General features: G+C 36.7%; 4 protein-coding genes and 1 long non-coding RNA gene across 6 annotated transcripts; 2 read left to right on the forward strand and 3 right to left on the reverse strand.

Moving 5' to 3' along the window:
- Positions 1-892: 892 nt before the first annotated feature.
- LOC111793524 (protein NRT1/ PTR FAMILY 5.8-like) lies at positions 893-4,556 on the forward strand. The gene is made up of 4 exons (XM_023675449.1): positions 893-1,029; positions 1,096-1,313; positions 2,197-2,756; positions 3,662-4,556. The coding sequence occupies exons 1-4, from the start codon at positions 948-950 to the stop codon at positions 4,500-4,502; spliced, it is 1,701 nt and encodes a 566-aa protein (XP_023531217.1). The 5' UTR covers positions 893-947; the 3' UTR covers positions 4,503-4,556.
- A 987-nt stretch (positions 4,557-5,543) lies between these two features.
- On the reverse strand, positions 5,544-6,963 carry LOC111793525. Its single transcript, XM_023675450.1, has one exon. It carries the CDS (start codon positions 6,745-6,747, stop codon positions 5,761-5,763), a length of 987 nt encoding a protein of 328 aa, XP_023531218.1. The 5' UTR covers positions 6,748-6,963; the 3' UTR covers positions 5,544-5,760.
- Positions 6,964-7,796: 833 nt separating this feature from the next.
- On the forward strand, positions 7,797-11,572 carry LOC111793527. Its single transcript, XR_002814942.1, has 3 exons — positions 7,797-7,987; positions 8,144-8,209; positions 11,253-11,572. It is a non-coding gene; the product is annotated as an uncharacterized LOC111793527 (long non-coding RNA).
- Positions 11,573-14,292: 2,720 nt separating this feature from the next.
- LOC111793153 (peroxidase 63-like) lies at positions 14,293-15,749 on the reverse strand. Its single transcript, XM_023674903.1, has one exon. It carries the CDS (start codon positions 15,686-15,688, stop codon positions 14,708-14,710), a length of 981 nt encoding a protein of 326 aa, XP_023530671.1. The 5' UTR covers positions 15,689-15,749; the 3' UTR covers positions 14,293-14,707.
- Positions 15,750-17,687: 1,938 nt separating this feature from the next.
- Positions 17,688-21,477, reverse strand: LOC111793151 (probable transcription factor PosF21). Of its 2 annotated transcripts, none has more exons than XM_023674901.1 (5): positions 21,213-21,477; positions 19,659-21,004; positions 19,440-19,572; positions 19,268-19,352; positions 17,688-18,116 (listed from the first exon to the last, which is right to left on the reverse strand). In XM_023674901.1, the coding sequence occupies exons 2-5, from the start codon at positions 20,939-20,941 to the stop codon at positions 17,899-17,901; spliced, it is 1,719 nt and encodes a 572-aa protein (XP_023530669.1). In that variant the 5' UTR covers positions 20,942-21,004; positions 21,213-21,477; the 3' UTR covers positions 17,688-17,898. The 2 variants fall into 2 exon arrangements, with proteins under 2 accessions (XP_023530669.1, XP_023530670.1); XM_023674902.1 differs by having other exon boundaries at positions 19,659-21,140.
- Positions 21,478-22,481: the final 1,004 nt, after the last annotated feature.

Raw genomic sequence — 22,481 nt, forward strand, 5'->3', positions numbered from 1 at the left:
TAAATGTAATTTTTAACTTTTTAAGAAAACTATATTAATCAAACTTTAAAAAAAATTGAAGAATATTTTTGAAACACTGATAAAAAGTTTAAAAGTATTTTCTATTGAGTAATTTTTATTTTATTTTATAGATTTTAAAAATTTTAAAAATATTTTATAGAGAACATCTTAAGAATATTTTTATTAATTTAGGTTAAAATTAATTCCAAATCATTGGAATAAAATTATTCTTAATTCCTAGTAGGAAAAATTATCACCTAATTAAAAAAAAAAAAAAAAAAAAAAAATCACTTAAATTAATAAAAAAAAATTCTCTCTAATTCATATTAATTCGTACCTAAACTTTCTACTAATAAATGATCAAAATAGGCATTGGAAATGTAGATTCATCAAGAGTTGGTGACAAAGCAAGGAACAACCCACCTCAAAGGGTCCACGTGGCAGGTGACATGGCACGTGGTGATGCATCCTAATAATCAAAGTCAAGAAATTTGAATATGACGTGTATATATATATATATGCATGAAACAAAGAAAAAGAATGATATGATCTTATCTTTATCTTATTAGAACAATATTTCCATTTTTATTTATTTATTTATTTTTGCATATTGTTTTTTTCGTTCGAATAAAAAATATTTTGTTAAATAATAAATTTATATTATATCTTTTTAAAAATAAAATTTTGTTATTAATTAATCTTTTTAAATAAATTAATTTTTAAATGTTTTAAAATTTATAAACATAAATAAGAAATTTAAACAGTTAATAAAGTTTTTAACCATTAAAAAAAAAAAAAAAGGATTTATTTTTGGGTAAAAAAAGATGGGGATTTATAGGTTGGAGTTGTGAGTGTTTTCGTAGCCTTCTTTGCTATCTCTGTCTCTGTTTTTTTCCACCGCCAATTCTCTTGCAACTTCCGAGCTCGAGCTCAAGCTGTGCGCCGCCATGTCGGGAGGAGGAGGAGGAGGAGGAGGAGGAGGGCTGCGGCGGAGACCAAGGCTGAGTGGAGCGTGTATTCTTCTCATAGGTATTTTAAAAGTTATTTATTTATTTTGAAGTGTTATTGAGGTTATGACGGTGGTTGGCGGCGCAGTGGTGTCGGGGATGGAGAGATTCGTGTTCAAAGGGGTGGCGTCGAACATGGTGACGTATCTAACAGAGGTGATGAAGATGGGGAACTCGGCGGCGGCTAAGACCGTGAACACCTGGTGTGGCTTCACTTCCATGCTGCCGCTGCTGGTGGCGCCGCTCGCTGATTCTTATTGGGATCGTTATTCCACCATTTTAGCCTCTGCTTTTCTTTACGTCATGGTACCATCACTTACCTTTTAAAAATTGCTAAGTTCACTGCTAATTAATATTATCTTATTTAAACTGTCTCTGCCTGCTAGGGAGAGGTTTACCTTTCTTCCCCATCGATGTGGGAGTTGAGTTGGTTTAGGGGTGTTTGTGGATTGAATTGTGTCGGATTAAAACATTAATAATAACCCTTATTGAGACATCGAGTTTTCGAACACTCAAGATGACTCATTAGCTCTCTCAAGAGAAATTATTAATATGTTAACTAATTCGACTGAAATTAAAATTTTTAAATACAAGGTGAGCGGTTAAAATTCAAAATGGGTCGGATTTGTTCGAGTTTTACCATTGATATTACTTAATGATCAATATACTTCAAAAATCGCTATTTTTCTTTAAATTTGGTTGAAAATTAAAAAAAAATAATAATAATTAAGTTTTAAGAAATAAAACGTTAAATATGATACATAAAAACTTTATTGGGACCTTCCACAATTTTGCTTCTAGTTTTAACTTCTAAAATTAAATAATAATAATAATAAATAAATAAATAAATAAATAAATAATAATCAGGTTCTGCTTTTGTTATTATTGTGATGGCTAAGAATAGGGGATGCAATCTTTAGCCAATTTTGTCCAATGATATTAACTCTCTTTTCATAACAATAAGTGCTTTGCCTTTTTCCCCCACCTTTAATTTTGGCCATAAAGATTTATTATTATTATTATTGTTTTGAGTTTAATATTATGTCGGGTGGAGATTTGAACCTATAAACCTTCTTGATCGGGTAACATGTTTTGTATAATTTAAACCCTTAATTGGTAATGTTGAGGTGGGTAACTTTTTTAAGTGATTAGATTTATCGTATAATATGATGGATCAAATTTTATGCAGGGGTTAGTTGCTCTAACATCAACAGCATTAGCACGATCATGGTCACCAGCAAACACAACCTCCTCCTTCCTATTCTCGTCTCTCTACCTCATCTCGCTTGGCCAAGGCGGATACAACCCATCTCTCCAAGCCTTTGGCGCGGACCAGCTCGACCACGACGTTGTCGAACTTCCGACTGACACGGCCAAAACACCGTCCTCCTCCGAGCAGAAGCCGAAGAAGAAGAAGAAGAAGAAGAGCTTGTTCTTCCAATGGTGGTACTTTGGAGTGTGTAGTGGCTGCCTCCTTGGTGTGACGGTCATGTCCTACATTCAAGACACATTTGGTTGGGTGATAGGGTTCGCCATCCCCATGGGCGCCATGGTTTGTTCTGTGGCGGTTTTTGCTTGTGGCACTAAGATTTATCAGTATAAGATAGAGGAGGAAGAGGATGGGGTTGTGAAGAGAGGGCTTGTGATCATGGTGGTGGAGCTTGTCAAAGCCTCAGCTTCTAGGCTCGTTTGTGCTACAAATGTTGTTGCCTTGTCTAAGAACAAGCCTCGTGATGATGTTGAGTTTGAGTAAGAACATCTCTATATCTCTCTTTGTTATTTTTCTTAAATTTTATTGCCCATCTTTTTAAAATTTTGATTTCGTTTTTAGAACTCGTGTGAAATTCAAATGTGTTTGTAAGGAAGGTGAAAAACTTGTTTGAAAAACTGTGAGCAAATTATCAAATGAGTTTTTAACTCTTAGTTTTTGTGGCGTTAGCAACCGTGTAACTGAGCATACTGCTAGTAGATATTGTCTTCTTTGGGTTTTTCCTATCGGGCTTCCCTTTAAGGTTTTTAAAACACATCTTCTAGAGAGAGATTTCTACACTCTTATAAAGAATGTTTCGTTCTTCTCCCAAACCGATGTGAGATCTTACAATCTACCCTTTTCGGGACCCAGTGTCCTCGCTGGCACTCATTTCCCAATCGATGTGAGTCATTGGAACATGTCAAGCCTAGGCTAGTCTACAGAATCTATAACCTAGAGCTCTGATACCAACTGTAACAGTTCAAACTCACTGCTAACAGATATTGTTCTCTTTGAGATTTCCCTTTCGAGCTTTCCTTTAAGATTTTTAAAACGCATCACTTCTAAGGAAAGGTTTCCACACCCTTATAAAGAATGTTTCGCCCTCCTCCACAACCGATGTTGGATCTCACAAACAGTTTCTTAATTGTTGACGTGATACGTGTTGACTAATCAACAGGTGATGATTTGACATAGCATTAGAAAAGATGACCGGGATCAAAAAGGGCGAGTAGATCGACCAAAAAAAAAAACTCCTCAACTTACCTATACATTTTTGTCTATTTTTTCTTTCGGTTTAACCCGTCCTTAATTTTGTGTAAAAAATCTTTGAAAATGAACCCGGGAAGAACTTGATGAGTGAGCTAAAGGATGAATATGAAGCTGATTATATGACATTTTGCAGGCTGCAAGAGAGCAAGCCACTCTGCCATGAAAGCTCAGGAGCCATGAAATCCATGGAAGAAAACAGCAACATGATTCCAAAAGAAAGATTATGTGTGGCCGACAAGGTGAAGCTGATTTTGCGGCTGCTACCAATTTGGACATTGCTTCTAATGTTCGCTGTAATATTCCAACAACCAGCTACCTTCTTCACCAAGCAAGGCATGACAATGGAGCGGAACATCGGCGCCAACTTCAAGATCCCGCCCGCCACCCTCCAGAGCTCCATCACCATCTCCATAATCCTCCTCATGCCGTTGTACGACAACGTTTTGATCCCGATAACCCGCCTCTTCACCCGCACTGAAAAGGGCATCACTGTCATGCAGAGGATGGGCATTGGCATGTTCCTCTCTACCATTGCCATGATCCTCGCTGCCCTCGTCGAAGCCAAGAGGTTGACGATGACTAAAACCACATCGTCATTATCGTATGCGCCACTTAGTATCTTCTGGCTGTTGCCTCAGTACATAATATTAGGAGTTTCAGACATCTTTACAGTGGTAGGGATGCAAGAGTTCTTCTACTCAGAGGTTCCCGTGAGCATGAGAACGACAGCATTTGCGCTGTACAACAGCGTGTTCGGTGTCGGGAGCTTTTGCAGTGCGATAATGATATCAATCGTGGAGTTATTGACAAGTTCGGATGGGAGGCCGAACTGGTTTTCGGATGACATGAGCAAAGCTAGGTTGGACAAGTATTATTGGTTGTTAGCATTTTGCAGTGGGTTGAGCTTTGTATTGTATGTGATTTGGTGTAAATGTTGCAGAAAAAGGATCAGTGAAGAAGAAACACAATATTGAATTTGAATCAAACTTCATGAGTTTGAATGGAATTGTGGAGTGAGGTTCTAACTAGTTTTTCTGTTCACTGTTCACGGTTTCGAACTTCGAACCTAGCTCACCTTTTGATAAAGAGTATAATGTTTTAACCAACAGAGTTATGCTCGGGTTGGTTAACTTGCTACTTAACTGGTAGTTGTGATACTAATGTGGGGTAGGCATTTCAACAGTTGAAAGAAGCTTTCGATCACTACAGAGAACTTATAAGATAGCTAACCACTATTTATAACAGCCCAAGTCCACCGCTAGCAGATATTGCCCTTTCGTTCTCCTCTCCAACCAATGTGGTCACAATCCCCACCCCCCTTGGAGGCCAGCGTCCTCGCTAGCCCACCGCCCGATGCTTGGCTCTGATACCATTTGGAACAGACCAAGCCTACCGCTAGCAGATATTGTCCTCTTTATGCTTTCCCTTCCAGACTTTCCCACAAGGTTTTAAAACGTGTCTCACAAGGTTTTAAAATGTGTCTGGTAGGCAGAGGTTTCCACACCCTTATAAAACAATACTTCGTTCTCCTCTTCAACTGACGTGGGATCTCACATAGAGGATTCCAATAACCATGTTCTCATCTCCTAGTCCTACGTTTTGCAGGTAGAAGAGTCCTATAATCCACCGTTTCCGGAACTAAAAGAAAGCACTCGAATTATCAAAATGAACCCAAAAGCAATCCGAAATAAAAGGCTAAAAGCAACCATGACGTTCTTTTTCCTCACGATCCAAGACATAATCTTCGAGATAGTATGACTACGATGCATGAGCCTCAATCCAAATAAGAATATATAATCAGGTATTACTATACCTAACGATCATTGATCATACTATTAACATTACAAACATGAACTTTGATATTCAATAAGAACAAACAACAAATTAATATGATTCTCTAACATTTCATGAGGCATAAAGACTTCAAAACTCAACATATTCTCATAAGGGCACATAAACTTCGATGCGAAAAATCTCGAGTCTAAGCCTTTTAAAGCATTGAATGGAACAAGAAATGGCACAAAGCTTGACTTTCAGTATGCATTTAGTTCTAAAGAAATGAACACAAGATTAGCAAAACTTGTTTCTATTTCTTGATCATGATAAAACAAAAACTAAATCAGCACCACAGAGAGGTATCTCAACCATTTGATACAAGTTAATCACAACATTTGCAGTCTAAACTAATCATGCTCGAACAATTATAAACCAAAATGTCCAATGGAATTTACCTCATTGATGAACATCATGACCATTCACGCCCAGATCGACCACTGCTTGTTTCCTCTTCCCCAAATTGCTTTCTTCACTTGGATCATCATCAGAATCCAAAGTGAACTGGCCCTGAAACTCAAATGGCAGCATCTCCACCCCGATCGGCCGGTACTGTGAAAAATTTCCGGTGCCTCCATTTCTGTAATTGATGATTGAATATACACCAACCACCAATGTCACTAGAAGAGCAAGATGGCAATTGAACTGAAGTGTAGCAATTGCTCTGGCTCTGTGATATTCAGGGTGTCCCTTGCATTTTATAGTGTAATTTCCTCTGCTCTTTAGGTGCAAAGAGCACCCATCAGTTATCAAATTGGTGAAAAAAGACAACCCCATTTGTAAAAACCATGTCCCCTGCAGAATCAACCCAACCCCACGAACAATTTTGGGGGAATTCAATTTGGGGGAGTTCAATTCGAAAATTGTAGCGAAAACACAAGTTGTAATAGGGACAAGCAAGAGATCGAAGTACCGATTCTCGATTCCACTGGTGTCTTTCCTTTGCAGGTAGAACAACAAAAACTCTTCCACAAAAGCGAATAACGCGATTAAACTGAGAATTGTTGAAGGAAGATGAACCGATTCATTGATGTTAACCAAAATACCGAGAATCGAATAGAGAAAGAAAAGAGAAGCAACGGCTAGAACTGGTAACTGGAGGGTCGAACCGACTCGGTCGCTCGAATTAATCGCATCGAAAAATGAAACGAGGGAGTTTAAGATGACGAGCAATGAGAGAACGAAGATGAAAATGAACGACGGAAATGATGAAGATGAAGCGATTTTGACGGTCGACGGCGGAGATTGAGATGGAGGTCGGGCAGTGTTGAGAGAGGAAGATGGATTTGAATCGGAATCGGAAATGGACTTCAAAGGAGAGAGTGCCTCCCATGCGCCGATCAGACAGAAACCCCCGCCGGCAACGGACAGGGTGACGAACTCCATTGCTGGATCTCGCCGGCCTTTAGTTTTGCTGTGGATGTGAATTTCTTGATCGCTTTCGATTCCCTCTTTTTTGTTGAAATGTGTGAAGTTCTTGACGGCTTTTTTGTTCTTTCTTCCTTCCAATCGGTTTGAGCATTGACTCTGGATTCTTGTCAACAATAGGACCAAATGGGAGAGATCGTCCAGTTTTGACAAAAGCTTTTACATTTTACCATTTTTTTGTGCTCCCATCTGTGGGTCACCTTTTAATGGCTCCTTTAATTATATACGGACCTTAGTGTGAGGACCGCACATGGGCTAGCTCAGTGCTAAAGTGTACCCCTAGGACCAGTGAAAGCCAATAATAAAACTTACCAGTAGGATGGCTCCTTTAATTATGTACGGGCCTTAGTGTGAGAGCCGCACGATGGGCTAGCTCAGTGCTAAAGTGCACCCCTAAGACCAGTGAAAGCCAATGATAGATCGACGTTGCACGATGGGCTAGCTCAGTGCTAGAGTGCACCCCTAAGACAAGTGAAAGCCAATGATAGAACTTACTAGTAGGATATATCGAGATATACCTATCCTAATTTCGGAACTCTTTTTAAATTCCAAATATAGAAGAATCCGTTTATGTTTGACTTATTCATTAGATTAGAATAAATGTCCCAAAAGAGTGTTATTGTACTAAAATCATGTCTACATTTACAAGTTAAATGAACACGACTCTCCACAATGATATGATATTGTACACTTTGAACATAACCTCTCATTACCTTGCTTTGAGTTTTTTTTTTTTTTTTTTTTTTTTTTTTTTTTTTTTTTTTTTTTTTTTTTTTTTTTTTTTTTTTTTTTTTTCTTAATAATTTAGTTGCGCAATAAGGAGATCAAATTAAAATTTCATAAACATGATTATAATAATTACAAAATGTAAAAGGATTGATTGATAAATATTTTTAATTTAAGGGTATGAGTGCAATAAATATTTAGTTGAGGACTAGTTGGTGCAATTTTATGTTTTTTTTATTAAAAGAAGCGATTTCACATGTACCACGCCGCAGTGGATTAAATCCTTGACGGTCAGTGAGGGAATTGGAGAGTTGTTTAATCTTTTGATTCCTAGGGCTCCTCTATTCTCAAAATCGGCTTCTGGTTCTACTGCTAGCGCATCTCTTTCTTCTTCTTCTCCATTTACCTTCGGAAAGTCCTTTCCATGGCGCTTCCTCCTGGGCCTTATTCAGGAACCAGCACCCTCGCTTTGGTACGTATGTTCAGTTTTTGTTTCCGATCGGTTTCCTTGAAAATTTTCGACTAGAGATTAGGTTGAATTTCGCATTTTGAAATGCTATATGTGGAATGTGATTTGAGATTTTATAATGGAAAAAATGATAAATTCAACGGTTTTGATCCTTGGCAGGTTGCTCGTGCTTCGGCTTTCTCTGTTGGACTTGTCTACGGAAGCCTCAAGCTCAAGTACCTTCAGGTTTGTTGATTCCGTTTCCTTCTTTTCATATTGTTTGTTTTTCCGCTTCAAAACTTAGGCTCATCGAAGTCGGATTGCCTTTCTGGTTTGAATGTTTGTAGGGTCTATATTATCATTTCTGATTGCTCTTCCCTGCCAAGAGTGTCGAGTGCTATCTGCAAATTATTGTCGCATTCAAGATATAGAATAAATTTTTAGTGTATATGCATTATTTGGGTCTTAATTTCTGGGAAAGTACGCAGTCATACGTCAAAAACTTGTTCGTTTTTAATCTTAATGTTTTTTCAAGGCTAAGTTGTTCAAAATGCTTCTAAACTTTGAGGTTAGGTTAAAGTACATCCTTGTACTTTTAAGAGGTTCACTTCTATTGTAGTGGTCGAAGAAAAAGTATCACCTCTACCTTTGTCCTTTAAATTGATTCACATATGCACTTGAATAATTTTATCTTTGAAACGAATTTTGGAAATTGACTTTTAAAAACTGCACAGAAAACGTGGTACTAACCACTAGGTATAATCACTGATGTGCTTGTGAGTTAAGAAATGAGCGGTAATGTAGCTTGAAAAGTGAATTGTCAGGATATCGAAAGGCCAGTTTGACAGTGCCTGTCATGTCGATTCCATCTCAGTGGTAAAATTGTTCAGGGAGTTTCGAAATCAATGTTAAAGGTGAGGATGGATGGAAGCGAAACTTTTTAAATGAAACAAACTTCTAAGTTTAGGGGCATTTTGAATAATTTAGCCTTTTTTCAATTAGGAAAGTAGAGTAAGAAAGTGTAGGGAGGAAAAAATCTCCTATCAAGTGAAGGGAGTTAGAAAAAGAACCATCTAGTTGGCATGAATATCAAAAGAGGAATACTTTCTAGAAAGAATAAACTGCCCTAGAACCTTCTCTAGTAGGTTTGATAAGATCTTTTCAACAATTTGTCGAATACTTCCCCCTCCTTCAAGATGCCCAAAAGCACCACTTATTCTTGTTGAAGAAACTCATACCTTGAAAGCAGAAGTTCCATAAAGTAGAAACAAAAGCGCATGATGTAAAAAGGTGATTTAATGTCTCAATCTCTTAGTGAGGAAGAAGTCACTATGAAGATGATAAAGATGAGTTTGGATATTTTTCTTGTATTTTATCCCCAAGTCTGTGCCTTACTATCTAAGGAGAGTACCGAAAAAAAGAAAAGAGCATCTAAGTTTCTGTGGATCCTCCACTTCCATTCAAGTGTCTGTATCTCAAGATTTAGTCATCATGGAGTGAAATTTAGTTTTTTTTTTTTTAAAAAAAAACTAGAATATTGATTTCTTAGGCCCCGATTGTTAACCATTTGGTTTTTGGTTTTTGGTTTTTGAGAACTAAGAATACACAACATTACTACTTTTGGGTTTTTTTTTCCTTGTTTTGTTATCTACTTTTTACAAATGCTCTAAAAAAACCAGACCACGTTATGGAAACTAAAAAAAACTGTTTTCAATAACTTGTTTTTATTTTTAGAATTTTTCTAAATATTCAAATGTTTTTTTTAAAGAAATATGAAACTCATTGTAGAGAAATGATGGAAAACAAGCTCAATTTTAAAATAAAAATAAAAATAAAAATATATATATTAAAATGGGCCTTAGAATTTAGGATTTATTCTCCTATCACATTATGCATGATGTAATTGTTGTGTTTTTTGTTTCAATATTTTTGTTTTGTTGTTTACTGATTATTTCACAACAGGTTACCATTAATTTTATCATATTGAAATTTAAATTTTAAACGTTTTTCTTGAAGCAACTATCTATATTTTACAACATAATTCATAAACCTATTAAACTAGATGGATTGGTCTAATGCCATGAAAGTATTAATTGTTCTTATTGGTCTGTTGAATTTCTTTGAACTTGATGGTTCAGTTGGGTTGGATTGAAAATGATATTAGAAGGAAACTATTTTTTGAAATTGAAACTTCAAGTTTGGTTTTTGAACCTTAGTAAGAATGCTTGAAATAAACTATGCGTGGTCTTGGACTATATTTATTAATTTCCATTAATGTACTTAATGACGACCAATGATTTATTCTCTTATTTTTATTCAACTGAAGATCCAATTTATAGTTTATTTCAACTTGAGGTTTGATAGAACCCAACATGTTATATGCTATCTTAAAAGTTTAAATGTAGATAACCTTCAACTTGACTGTGGGATTGTTAGTCACAAGTCATAACTTGTGCACATTTGAAAAGGGAGCGGAAATTAATTGTTTGATGATTTACCATTTTATATTCTATTCATATAGGGCTTATAAGTTTCTATATGGATTTTGTTTTCGATAAAATTGGTGTAGCATCTTTTGTATCTGTTGCTGTTGTCTTATTTACTAACAGGATTAGTCAATAGGTCGCCTATTATGAAGCATAGATACTTTGTTTTAGACCGAGTGTCCGTGTCAGACACATGTTGTACACGGATACGTTCAAACATGCTTTGGACATGTGTCCAACATGCTATTTTACAAGACTTTTTTTTTTTGTTTTTTGTTTTAATTTCGAACATGGCTTGGAAAATTTTGAATTTTAAAAAAAGGCCCAAGATTTAATCGTGAAATTTGAACCCCTAACAAGTAACACCATTGACTACTTGTTGGTAGCTGTCAGTTCTCTTTCTCACAGTAAGTTCACCATTTAGAATATGTTTTTTATGCCATTTAGTGTAGTATATTTAGTATTTCACGTTAATTTTACATATATCTTAAAATAATAATAATAAAAGAACGTACCTCTAACATGTTCGTGTCCTAGTCTCTTAGAAACTGATGTATTGTTGTGTCCTATCACGTCGGTATTCATGTCCCATTTCCGTGCTTCTTAGGTTTGTCCATCTGTAACCTTGAGTTTTAAGGGGAAGAGGATCTATAGTCCATGACATTCCTATTCAATTTCAGTTCAACTTATAATCATATTATGATTTCAAAATTTCATGTTATTTGTGGCTCTCTTTTGAAGTCATTCTAAATTCACCTGTCTGTTCTTAAATTTTTACTTCAATTCCTACTTAATCACTGCAGGCGAAGGCTAAATCTCACAAGAAAGCAGAAGCCAAGGCTCATCACTGAGGTATGGGCTGATTCTGGTCAGCGTGAAAACTTAGGAACCGGTTGAATTTGAAAGCGAATAATACATGGTAGATGGTCACGATCTATTTTCTTTCATACTTTTTTGTTCTGCATTGGATGACTCTATACTCATTGAAGAGTTGTGGAGATGTATCTAACCTCGGTCTTAGTGGTCGTATTTGAGTTACACAATTCGTTCTGATGGATGGACGAGAAGGGTTATCAGATCATGATTCCTTTCTTTGATTGAAATGAATAACTTGTTTCCCATCTTTCTTGGTGTTTGGATTATGATTATTGGATTCAAGTAATCTACATTTTTGTTAGATAGGATTTAAAAGTTTGAATATATGAAGTCATAGAATGAGTTAGTTCATACTCCGAGGATCAGTAAGTTCACATATCAAGTATGGTTTAGATTTTTTTTTTTCTTTAATTTGCAACCATACAAATGGAGCCAATGATTCAAACTTGTATCTCCTTGTGACAAGGGATATTTGGGGTGTACTGATTGACCCAATTTGGCTGCGTAAACAAAACCTATTAGCCAAATATGAAAACCATCGTCAAAATTTCTCCATGAATCGAGATCTCTCTTCTTTGAAACTTCCTACTTAAGATTTGATATCTTACGAGTTACTTTGACAGCTAGATTAGATTCCTCTTGGTCATAGTTTAACTTCCTAATGCCTATTGGTAAGTTTGGGTTCAAATTTATAGTAAAGCTTCTTATGTCTCTTGGTCTATGAGTTACTTTAACAACTAGATGTAGTAGAGTCATTTAGACAGTTTAGTGATAATAGTTGAGGTGCTAGCTGTGTGTTTGACACTCCCAATGAATTGAGGCTTCTCTATTAGGTTAGGTCAAATATGGTATGCTAATGTTTGGAGACACTCTTATGAAAATGGCTCAGGACATATCTTTCGGGCTTCCTGAACTCACTGCTAGAAAGTGCATCAAGAGCATTAATTGGAATTAGTAAAGAAATGAAAAAATAACCTCATTGTAAAAAAATTTAAATCATTGAATTCATCAAATCAAATCTTATGATCAAAGACCATAATATATTTATTTATATTTGTTTGTAACGTCTCAAATCTACCGCTAGTAGATATTGTCTTCTTTGAACTTTTCCTTTCGGGTTTTTCTTCAAGGTTTTAAAACGTGTCTACTAGGGGAAGGTTTCCACACCCTTATAAATGGTGGATTGTTTTCCTTTCTTCTCCTCCCGGGACATCACAATATATATATAGAACTCTCTGATTTGTATCATCACTTTGTATATATACATATACATATATATATACATATACATANATATATATATATATATATATATATATATATATATATATATATAACATTTGAACTCACTGATTTGTATCATCAGTTTGTCTTCTTTCAATTTCAGTTTAAGCAAGTCAAATCTTTGAATCTACATTTTCATATAGTTTAAAAATCATACCAAAATGAACATTTTAGAAAAATTAAGACACTTAGAAAGTAGTTCTAAACAAACCCTTATTAACCTGAAATTAGTGAATCGATTATTCCTATATGGACCTCCATCATGATCAAAATTATTTTTAAAACAAAGATTTTTCATAGAATTCATATAAATAAATCACCCATTAAATATGATTATCACTCAAAAGTCAGCACCAAGAAAATCTTTAATTATCAAACTCATAGAAAAAAAAAAAAAAAAAAAACAAAAACAAATCTTTTATTCTCAACAATGACATAAAGTTCATTCAATTCAAATCAAAATGTTGATGGGGGACAAGTAAGCCTAAAAGCTTGGTTTGACATTATTTTAAAACCGAGGAGAATGTCAAACCATTGCCTTTCAGCCAAACTTTCCCTTTCACTGTGTGGATTTTTCTGTTAAACTCAGTTTAAAATTAGTGAGTAAACAACAAAACACGAAAATAATAATACATATTGTAACAGCTCAGTCACAGCGTGAGCAGATATTGTTCACTTTGGTCTATTACGTATCACCATCAACCTCACAGTTTTAAAACGCATCTACTAAAGAAAGGTTTCCACACACCCTTATAAGAAATGTTTCGTTTTCCTCTCCAACTGATGTCGAGTTCAAGTCAATAAGGAACATGTAAATACTAAAGAACTTAAAAAAACCGAGTTCAAGTCGTGAGGGTCATCTACCTATAATTTAATATTAAAAAAGAATTGTCTCTACCAATAGTCTGAGGTACAAAAACAAAAACCCACCCCCATATCTATTTTTAATATAAAACCCATCTGGCTAATCAATACTTCTTGACCTTAAACCATTTCTGGCAAATAAAAAATAAAAATATATGATATATTTAGAGACTCCATGAACTTGCCAAACCTATGATTTTCTAGGACAGAGAATTCCAGCTCAAAATGATGCATATGGAAACAGAGCTGGAAGCAGGTTTTATAGCCAGAGGATAACACCAAGAGACAACCAAGCAGAAGACAAGTCTAACAAGTAATCAAAAGAATTTCAACAATATGCTAAACAAGTATTCTGAAACCCCTTTTGCTTCAAGCAAAAGTTTTCTACCAGAATTCAAAATTCTAAACTGTTCTTTCTTGCACCAAAATTGAGGCAGTATAAAAGGTGTAAAAAAGATAAGATTCCAAGCAAAAATTGGGCAAAAAGATCATATGCAATAGATAAAACTCACTTACCTGTTCAATCATTGTGTAGCAGCATCTTCCATGAGGGCATTGCCATTCCAAAAGCTTGAAGAAAGCCTGGAATAGTTAAGAACACAGCCAAGAACAGTACCCAAATCTAAAAGGGTTTTGATCATATCATCAAGTTTGAATTTCCAAGTGAATATAAACCCAAATGGCTGTTAGGTAGAATAGATTGATTCAAGCATATTCTTCAGCATTATCAAGAATATTAAGAACAGAAGAAGAAAAAGGGTCTTTGATTCTATTTCTTTCTGAGAAATGAAACCAACAGAGAGCTTCCAAGATTGAATATTAAGTATCACAAACAATGCAATCAGCTCAAATCAAATGTTATGAACTAGCACCATGATCAAGTCTCAAATCACAGGACAAGAGTTGGAAAACAAAGAAGCAAGAGAATGACATTCTTTTTGAAGTAAGTAAACTGTGAACTCTTACACTCTTCTTCTACAAGGCTACATCATACAGAAGCTGATCATCAACAACACAAGTATAAAATCGCACTAGAAGAATACAAAGATTACAACCCAGAACCCAAACCAAACAATTAACCATGTATATATTGGCACAAATATCACAATTGATGAAGGAAGTATACGGATTTTTCATATGCTCATAATCAGAAAGAACCAAACCTAAATGATCTTGAATTCAACCTGATGCAGTTGTCTCCAAATTGGATTATGACTAACAGAATCCTCCGAGTTCAATTAATCGCATCGCATCGATGCCGAATCTCCCCTTGGTTCCCTGTTATAACTTTATAATTACTCAACTTCTCCATCGCCCGAGCAAAATCACTGAAGAATTTGTTCTCATCCGCCGCATACGCCTCCACGAACGGCCTTGTCCTCCAATCGTCATACAATCCATGATCGGACTTCAAGATCCCCAATCCCTTAGGTAGATTCTGGAAGTAAGAGTTATCAAACTTGTTGGGAGTCATAATGTCGTTGAAAACGGATAATGTAGGATTATTTTCGAAACCAGAACAAGCCTTCTGCAACCCTTGCGCAAATCTAGGGTTATACTGACTATCATACGGAGGCGACTTGCTATAATTATAGATCTGAGCGCTGAATTCCTTACAATGCGAGAAGCCAATCGTATGAGCACCAGACAACGCTACCATTTCCTGCACAGTAAACCCGCGAGATGTGAAAATATCAATGATCTCAGACATCGGCGATGTAGCCAGCGGCAGAGCATTAGGAATCGTCGAAGCTTCCGAGACACGGCCATCTCGGCGACCGAGAAGAACGTTGTAGTAAGGTCCACCGACCATGGTGACGAGGTCACGAGTGGCAACCGCAAGAATGTCAGCACAGGAGACAGTGTCGGGACATGCAAGCTCAAGTGCGGTCTTAGCCCGAACGACAACATCGAAGGCATCGCCAGGGAGAGAGAGGTTGATGTCGGCGTCACGCTCAGCTTTGTTGAATGGAGTGGAGGTGATGAGGACAGAGCCGTCGCAGCCGTTGGGGAGACAGTCGTGGAGGAGGAGTCGGAGAGTTCCAGCGGCGGTGGAAGGGCTTGTGATCTGCTTGTTGGTGACTGTTTGTTGGATAATCTGGCGGAATTCCGGGCATGATTTCTGGTAGTAATCCGACGTGAGAGAAACTGATTCCGATAGCCACAAAAACGACGCCGTCGAGAGAAGAATGAAGCAAACCTTCAGAATCTCCATTGCTATCTCTGTCTTACCTTTCAGAAGAAGCAGAAGAGAGACTTTAGAGAAGGGAAGAAGACGAGCAAAACGACGTCGCAACCTAAATCCACGCGCTTTAGTCTGGACCGCTTTTCACGGACCGGTGGGACCCACTCCCATAAGTAACGTGAAAACTCAAAAATATAACAAAATTATCAAAAATACCCTTAAAACTTCAAAAATAAAATAAATAATAATAATAAAATAAAATAAAAATAAAAACTTTTAAAATATTTTTATATTAATAAATTAGAGATAATATATAAGCCGTCGATATACGATTTTCATTCAAGTAAAAAATTTTAAACTTTTGTTTTTACGGTGATAATGCTACTTTTAAAATTTTATAATCATATTTTAGACGTAGTACTAACCCGTAAAAAAAAATTTAACTTCTAAAAAACGGTTTTAATTCAAATTTTGTAAAGTTATTTTTTTTTAAAAATAAATATGGGTTTTAGTTCAATTTTTTTAAGTTATTTTTTAAAAAAATAAATACAAAATTAGGGTATTTTTATTAATTTAATCTTAAAAATATTTAAAAATGTTGTAGATAAAGATGAATGACAAGATTATCCTTGAGCGCAAAGGATAAAAATGGAATTTTAGGAGTTGGAGATTTTAATGGTAGCAGGAAAATATGGAAATGGGTGGGTAAATTATTAAAAAAGTGGAGGTGTAGTATAATGTAGTGTTTTAATTAATTTGGCAAATATCGGCTGGCCCCCTCTTTTTGTAGAAATATAATAAATACAAATTAATACACTAATTATGGATCATATGTATTTATAAATTTAAATATTAAATCTATCTCAATTAAATTTTTATTAATTTTAAAATAGAAAAACTAATTATAAATAACTTCTATTTCAATCTTTTTCTTATTTTAATTATAATTTATATCCTAATAAATTTAATATATTTTCGTAAATAAAATTACAATATAACGATTAGCATAATTTTTAAAAACTCAAATTTCTATATTACGACGTAGTACACGTATATATTCAAGGAGTGAGTGGGTTGGACATGGGGATCACGTTTGGCAAATGAAGAAAAATCTCTTCTCCCTCCCTCATTCTCTATTTAAAAAGGGATTTCTCGTCTCATTTGGAGCTGGTCCCGCGAGTTAAATGGACATCTCTAAACTTAAATATTACATCATTTAAATTTCGTGATATAGTCTTATACAAATTCATTATAAAATATTTCTACTCACATGTCTGTACTCATAAACGGTTCGAATCAAATCATTTATAACAATTATAAAATAAATCGTTTCAATAGTGTTATCATGATAAAGTACTTGTGGTCTCATTGGAACCCTCTGGGCTATTTCTGAATATAATCTTCTCGTATATCAACCATATACTATTTAAGATTACATTAATAATCTTAAATATTTCATATAATGGATAATGTTAAACTTCAACTAAATACCATTTAAAACTTGATGATATCACAAACCAAACTTTCGTCTTCAAATCACCAACCGAGTGCACCCTAAATAAGAACGCGTTCACTATGTTGGATGAAAGTCTCACATCGGTTAATTGAGGGAATGATCATGGGTTTATAACCAAGGAATACTCTCTTCATTAGTATGAAGCCTTTTGGAGAAGTCCAAAGCAAAACCATGAGAGCTTATGCTCAAAGTGGACAATAACATACCATTGTGGAGAGTCGTATTCATCTAACATACCATTGTGGAGAGTCGTATTCATCTAACATACCATTGTGGAGAGTCGAATTCATCTAACATGATATCAGAGTCATGCCCTAAACTTAACTCTGTCAATAGAATTCTCAAATGTGAAACAAAAGACTCCAACAGAAAAAAGGAATCGAGGGGAGGTGTTGGATGGATGAAAGTTCCACATCAGTTATACTCAAAGTGGACAATATCATACCATGGTAGAGAGTCGTGTTCAACAAACCCACTAAAGTAAACAAGATTGTAATGTGAGATCAGGAAGCATGAGCCAGTAATTAATCAACCAAGTACTTAAAAAAGAGCATAAAGTTAAGTGTGTGATGTACATAACTTTGAAAAGACTACCATTTGAAAAATAATAATGAGCTAGCTTACACTCATTTTCTTGTTTAAGAAGGAGATAGCTTACAGTTATGCTGATGAACAAGGTGATCAAAAAGACACTGAAGCTCCTCATCCATCTTTCAACGAACTATTATTGGTTGGACTCTGGTTTTGTGGCTGTACTCCCATTCTGCTTCTGCATCTCTTGCTGTTGTTGGTGATGGTGCTGCTGCTGAAGCTGAAGCTGGTTGCTATGGTGACTGTTCGAAGGTTGGCGTATTACTCCATTAGAGGGATGCGGCTGTGCGTTTAGCTCTGTTGTAGCGAGTTTCAATCTCTGAACCTCCGCGGTTAAGGCTTCGTTTAGAGCTGTCACATTCGATAAAGAACGATGAATATTTCATCAGAAGCATAACTGAATTCCACAATTGGAGTCCTAACTTTTAAAACTCGAGTCGACAGTCTACAAGCTAGAAAGAAGGGGAGTAAGATGCTGACAACAGCGTCAAGTTAAAATGTACAATGAAGGAAGCTAGTGTCATAGGAGTTAGCCGTGAATTCTAGGATGTTTAGTGTCACGGTCATGTTTGTCCAAGGCATGTTGCTCATGGCTGCATACCTGTTATATGCCAAAACCTTTGCCTTAGATCACTTTATCGTTTTCCTTTACTGCTTTCATGAAGTATAATTTCCTTCCTGTCTTTTATAAGTGTATGACGTTTCTGCAAAATCATGTCTACACCTAGTAGACATGAAATGCCTCAGAATGTACTGGAGGGAGATGCGACTAGTCGTCAACTCCTCCCACCTAGATTTTATATGACCGTTCGGAGAAATCACATCTAGGCCTACCAAACTTGAATCGCCTCAAAATGTACAATAGGGAGATGCGACTAGTTATCAAATTCTCTCTACCCCGGAAGTTATATTCTATTTAAGCCATTATATATGGCCTTTTGCTAGAAGTCATATATTCAATCTTTCTCTCCATCTTGCTTTCAAACTCTCTTTCAAAATCTCACTGCCCCCGTTTTCTAAAACATTCTCCAAGGCCAAAGGCTTGAGCATACGTTGCCCAACCGTAGGCAATGCGATCCTAAGTTGGCTTGACTCACTCAATGCTGAGAGTGAGTGTTGCACAATCACCAAATCCGCTGCGAAGAAAAATGCGATTGTAACACCTAGGGCCCATTACTACCTACCAGCACCTCTTAATATAAGTTCTTAACTGCACGAAAATAGTAAAACAACAGGTAACATTCGGGATCAATGTACTGGAGAGTGGTATGAACTCGGATTGACATTACAATTATACCATCTCATAACTAAGGCCTAGGAAGTGAAAAGAACACAGGTTCAAAGCCTCAAATAGAAGGCTCCAAGGTGGGTTCTTCAAAGAACTAAGCTAATCAATGGGATAAGTATATAGAAGGTCATTTTCAAGAAATAAATGGCTAACAGAGTTTCAAACAGCATCAACTCATGGACAATCGGAAAAGAGTAAAGAGAAGTGTCAATACCATCCCGTAGTTGTGCTTGTTGTTCCATGGCTTGGAGACGAAACTTCAGTTCATTATTCTGGTTTGTAAGTCCAACTGAATCTCTCTGAATGCAGAGCAATTAAGGAAAACAGAGAATTTAGCAGCAGGAAAATGGAAATAGAAAATAATTGTTAACACTCAAGATTTCTACCTGTAGAAGTGTGAGCTGGGCAGACAGTGTGGTAGCTTCTGTCTGAAGAGTCTGAACCTTGTGTTCCAACTCAGATATATACCGCATCTTTCGTTCTTTTGATCGAGCAGCAGATTGACGGTTTGCCAAGATCCTGAAGTAAATTCATCGCTCAAGATCAACAATCAATGGATGAAATTGTTTCAGTAAACTAGTTGATGACATAATTTATACATATACCTCTTTACGCGCTTGGGGTCGGCTAGTGCAATCTCAGCAAGTTTGTCATTTGCCATAATTTTCTTCAGTTCAGCCCCACTGAACTCACTATTAACAAGCTCCAAGCTGAACGGAGTTGAATTACCGTTAGCTAGGTTGTTTGAAGAAAGTTGTCCGGGACGAACAGCAGGTGGTGTAGGAGGCATTTTCGGCGACTCGTCACCAAACTGCAACTTGTCCATAAAACTATCCATGGAGACACTACGGTAATGTCTGGTAGTTCGAGCAATATCTCCCCCCGCAGTCCGTTTGATCCCTTCCCTCTTCTCACCGGACGAATTCAATCCAGGCATTTGAGCGTTATCCCCACTTTCATTTACACTGCTTTCTGCTTCATTATCGCTGCTGTCACCCCCATTTGTCTTTGTTCCACTACCCCTGCTATCCAAATCCTCCTGATTTTCATGAACATTCTTACCGTTGGTCCCAGAAGAGTGGAACAAATCAATATTATCCAAATTCATGTAAGCAGAAAATAAGTCATCCACACTGTCCCCATCGGATTTCTTCTCACCCTTTCCTTCTAAATTGTTGTCAACGCTTTTCTCCAAACTAGGTTCTCTTTTAAGAAACTGGCTGGCCGGCTTTAACATGCCAGCATTCCCTTTACTACTTGTTGATCGCTCCAATCCACTAGAGCTACTGAATGGGAGAGGAGGAGGAGGAGATGGCTGAATCATTGAAGATAATCCAAATGGGATATCACTACTAGACCGCCTATGTGCTTTACGAGGAGGTAAAGAATCTCCCATCTTAGAAGAATTTGCTATCATATAAGGTGAGGGAGGCAACAAAGAATTTGAACTGTTATCCCTATCCTCCATTGATGTGTCTGCAGAAACCTGATCTGAATTCGATGTAGTTGGGGACTCACGAAATGAAGACGGGCTTAAAGGAGGCAAAGAATCGAAAGAGAAAAAGGAAGGCTGAGACAACGATCGGGAATGAGTAGGCACTAGGTTATAACGTTGCTGGTTCATCGGACGCGCGATCGGGATCTGAGAATACGGTGAAATTGGTGGGATCTGCGGTGAGTTGGGACTAGGAGGTAAGCCAACTCTTCTACTATCATCGCCAAGAAAATTCGTCTGAAAGTGCGGCGGACGGCTTTGTGAACAGTTCATTTGGGAAATTTTGAGTTGATCCATCGAGAAAGGAAGATTTCCAGTTGAACAAGAAGATGCTCCATATGAACATCGAAGATTTCGCATGTTATCAGTGTTAGCCTCTCCAGTATCACCCATTTCGCCTCAAACAACGACGTCTCAGTGAATGATAATGCCCAAGAAAATCACCACTTCAAAAACCTACGCAACTCCACCACAGATATACCCCGGTTGAGTTCCAAAATCCCGATCATAAACACAAACAATCCGTAATAGATTAAAACAAGTCAAACCTCACAGAACAAACCTAATCGATCACTGAAACAACATGAAAGAGCTACAGACATTCAAAAGTAAAGCAATGAATCTTCATTGACAAAAATAGTCATTCCGCATCTGTTAGAAATACCTCCAAGGCAGTAACCACTCTAATCCGGCCAGATTCTCGACAATGCCCTCGCCGGAAAGTTAGCCACCTCCGTCTCCAAAACGGCAGAGTCTAAAAGAAAAAAACCTTAATTCTCCGCCATTGAGAGAAACATTTCCGCTCAGAACGAACAGCAAGCTTCATATAGAAATTCGCCGGCGGGAATCGCGAGGACGCCGGCGATTCCTCTCTCTCTAAAAATCGCTTCGGCAGTTTTTCTCTGACAGAGGAGGAGGAGGACGACGACAACGACTACTGGGACACCGATTTTCATGACACGTACGCGTGAATTTAATAAGAATTTGCATTTCGGACGAATTTGAATTTAACCTACATTTCAATTTCATTCCGACCGAATTTCTTATCGCCCCCAAATTTTCCCATGAATTAATTTAACAATTAATCTCTAATATTAGTGCATTAAATTCTAATATGCTCTCGGTCATGCTCGTCCAAGTCGTGTTGTCCATGGCCACATGCACAAGTCAACCCCTCCATATCTTTCCATATTATAGTGTTTTACTTTTGTATGTCTAGGGAGTATGACGTTTCGAAAAAATCATGTTTAGGTCTACCCGACATGAAATGCCTCAAAATGTACTATAGGAGATATGACTAGTTGTCAACTTCTCTCTACCAATAGTTATATACTGTGAGCCGTTGTTGTTACTCTCTTGCTTGCATATATAACGGTCTCTTTCAAAATTTCTCTTCCAAAAATCTCTCTCTGCCTCGTTTTCTAAAACCTTCTTCTTAAACCGAGGCCAGAGGCTCAAACATACGTCGCTTGGCCATAGGCGACGTAAGAACGAATTTGCTTAGCTCACTTGTCGTTGGAAAGTGAGTGCCGCACAATCACAAGTCAACTGCTATCAAGAGTGCGGTTGTGACACTCCATACTCTTACCTTTTCATTTTAAAAAAATTGTCAAATTTTACCACTAAATTTAGTAACATTTATCAATTTATTTTTACTTTTTATCATTTATCAATTACGCATTAAATCTAACAATCAATCACGAAAACAAAGGTTGGGTTGGGTTGTTAAGGTTACTCACGTTCACCAACCTCATTATAACAACCAAATCTCACCGCTACCAGATATTGTTTGCTTTAGCCTATTACGTATCGCCTTCAGCCTCATTGTTTTTAAAACACGTTTTTTAGATAGAGGTTTCCACACGAATGCTTAGTTTCTATAAGAATGTTTTGTTCGTCTTCAACCGATGTGGAATCTCACAATCCACCCTTT

Source organism: Cucurbita pepo, chromosome LG04 (assembly GCF_002806865.2).
Source record: "Cucurbita pepo subsp. pepo cultivar mu-cu-16 chromosome LG04, ASM280686v2, whole genome shotgun sequence".
NCBI lineage: Eukaryota > Viridiplantae > Streptophyta > Magnoliopsida > Cucurbitales > Cucurbitaceae > Cucurbita > Cucurbita pepo.

Excerpts from the sequence above, each read along its gene's own strand:
- LOC111793524 (XM_023675449.1), top strand. The coding sequence starts at position 948 with ATGTCGGGAGGAGGAGGAGGAGGAGGAGGAGGAGGGCTGCGGCGGAGA. Across the intron at positions 1,314-2,196 it reads CTGCTTTTCTTTACGTCATG|GGGTTAGTTGCTCTAACATC; the intron begins GTACCATCACTT and ends AATTTTATGCAG. Across the intron at positions 2,757-3,661 it reads CGTGATGATGTTGAGTTTGA|GCTGCAAGAGAGCAAGCCAC; the intron begins GTAAGAACATCT and ends GACATTTTGCAG.
- LOC111793525 (XM_023675450.1), bottom strand. The coding sequence starts at position 6,747 with ATGGAGTTCGTCACCCTGTCCGTTGCCGGCGGGGGTTTCTGTCTGATC.
- LOC111793153 (XM_023674903.1), bottom strand. The coding sequence starts at position 15,688 with ATGGAGATTCTGAAGGTTTGCTTCATTCTTCTCTCGACGGCGTCGTTT.
- LOC111793151 (XM_023674901.1), bottom strand. The coding sequence starts at position 20,941 with ATGGGTGATACTGGAGAGGCTAACACTGATAACATGCGAAATCTTCGA. Across the intron at positions 19,573-19,658 it reads GACCCCAAGCGCGTAAAGAG|GATCTTGGCAAACCGTCAAT; the intron begins GTATATGTATAA and ends AATTTACTTCAG. Across the intron at positions 18,117-19,267 it reads ACAAGCACAACTACGGGATG|CTCTAAACGAAGCCTTAACC; the intron begins GTATTGACACTT and ends CGAATGTGACAG.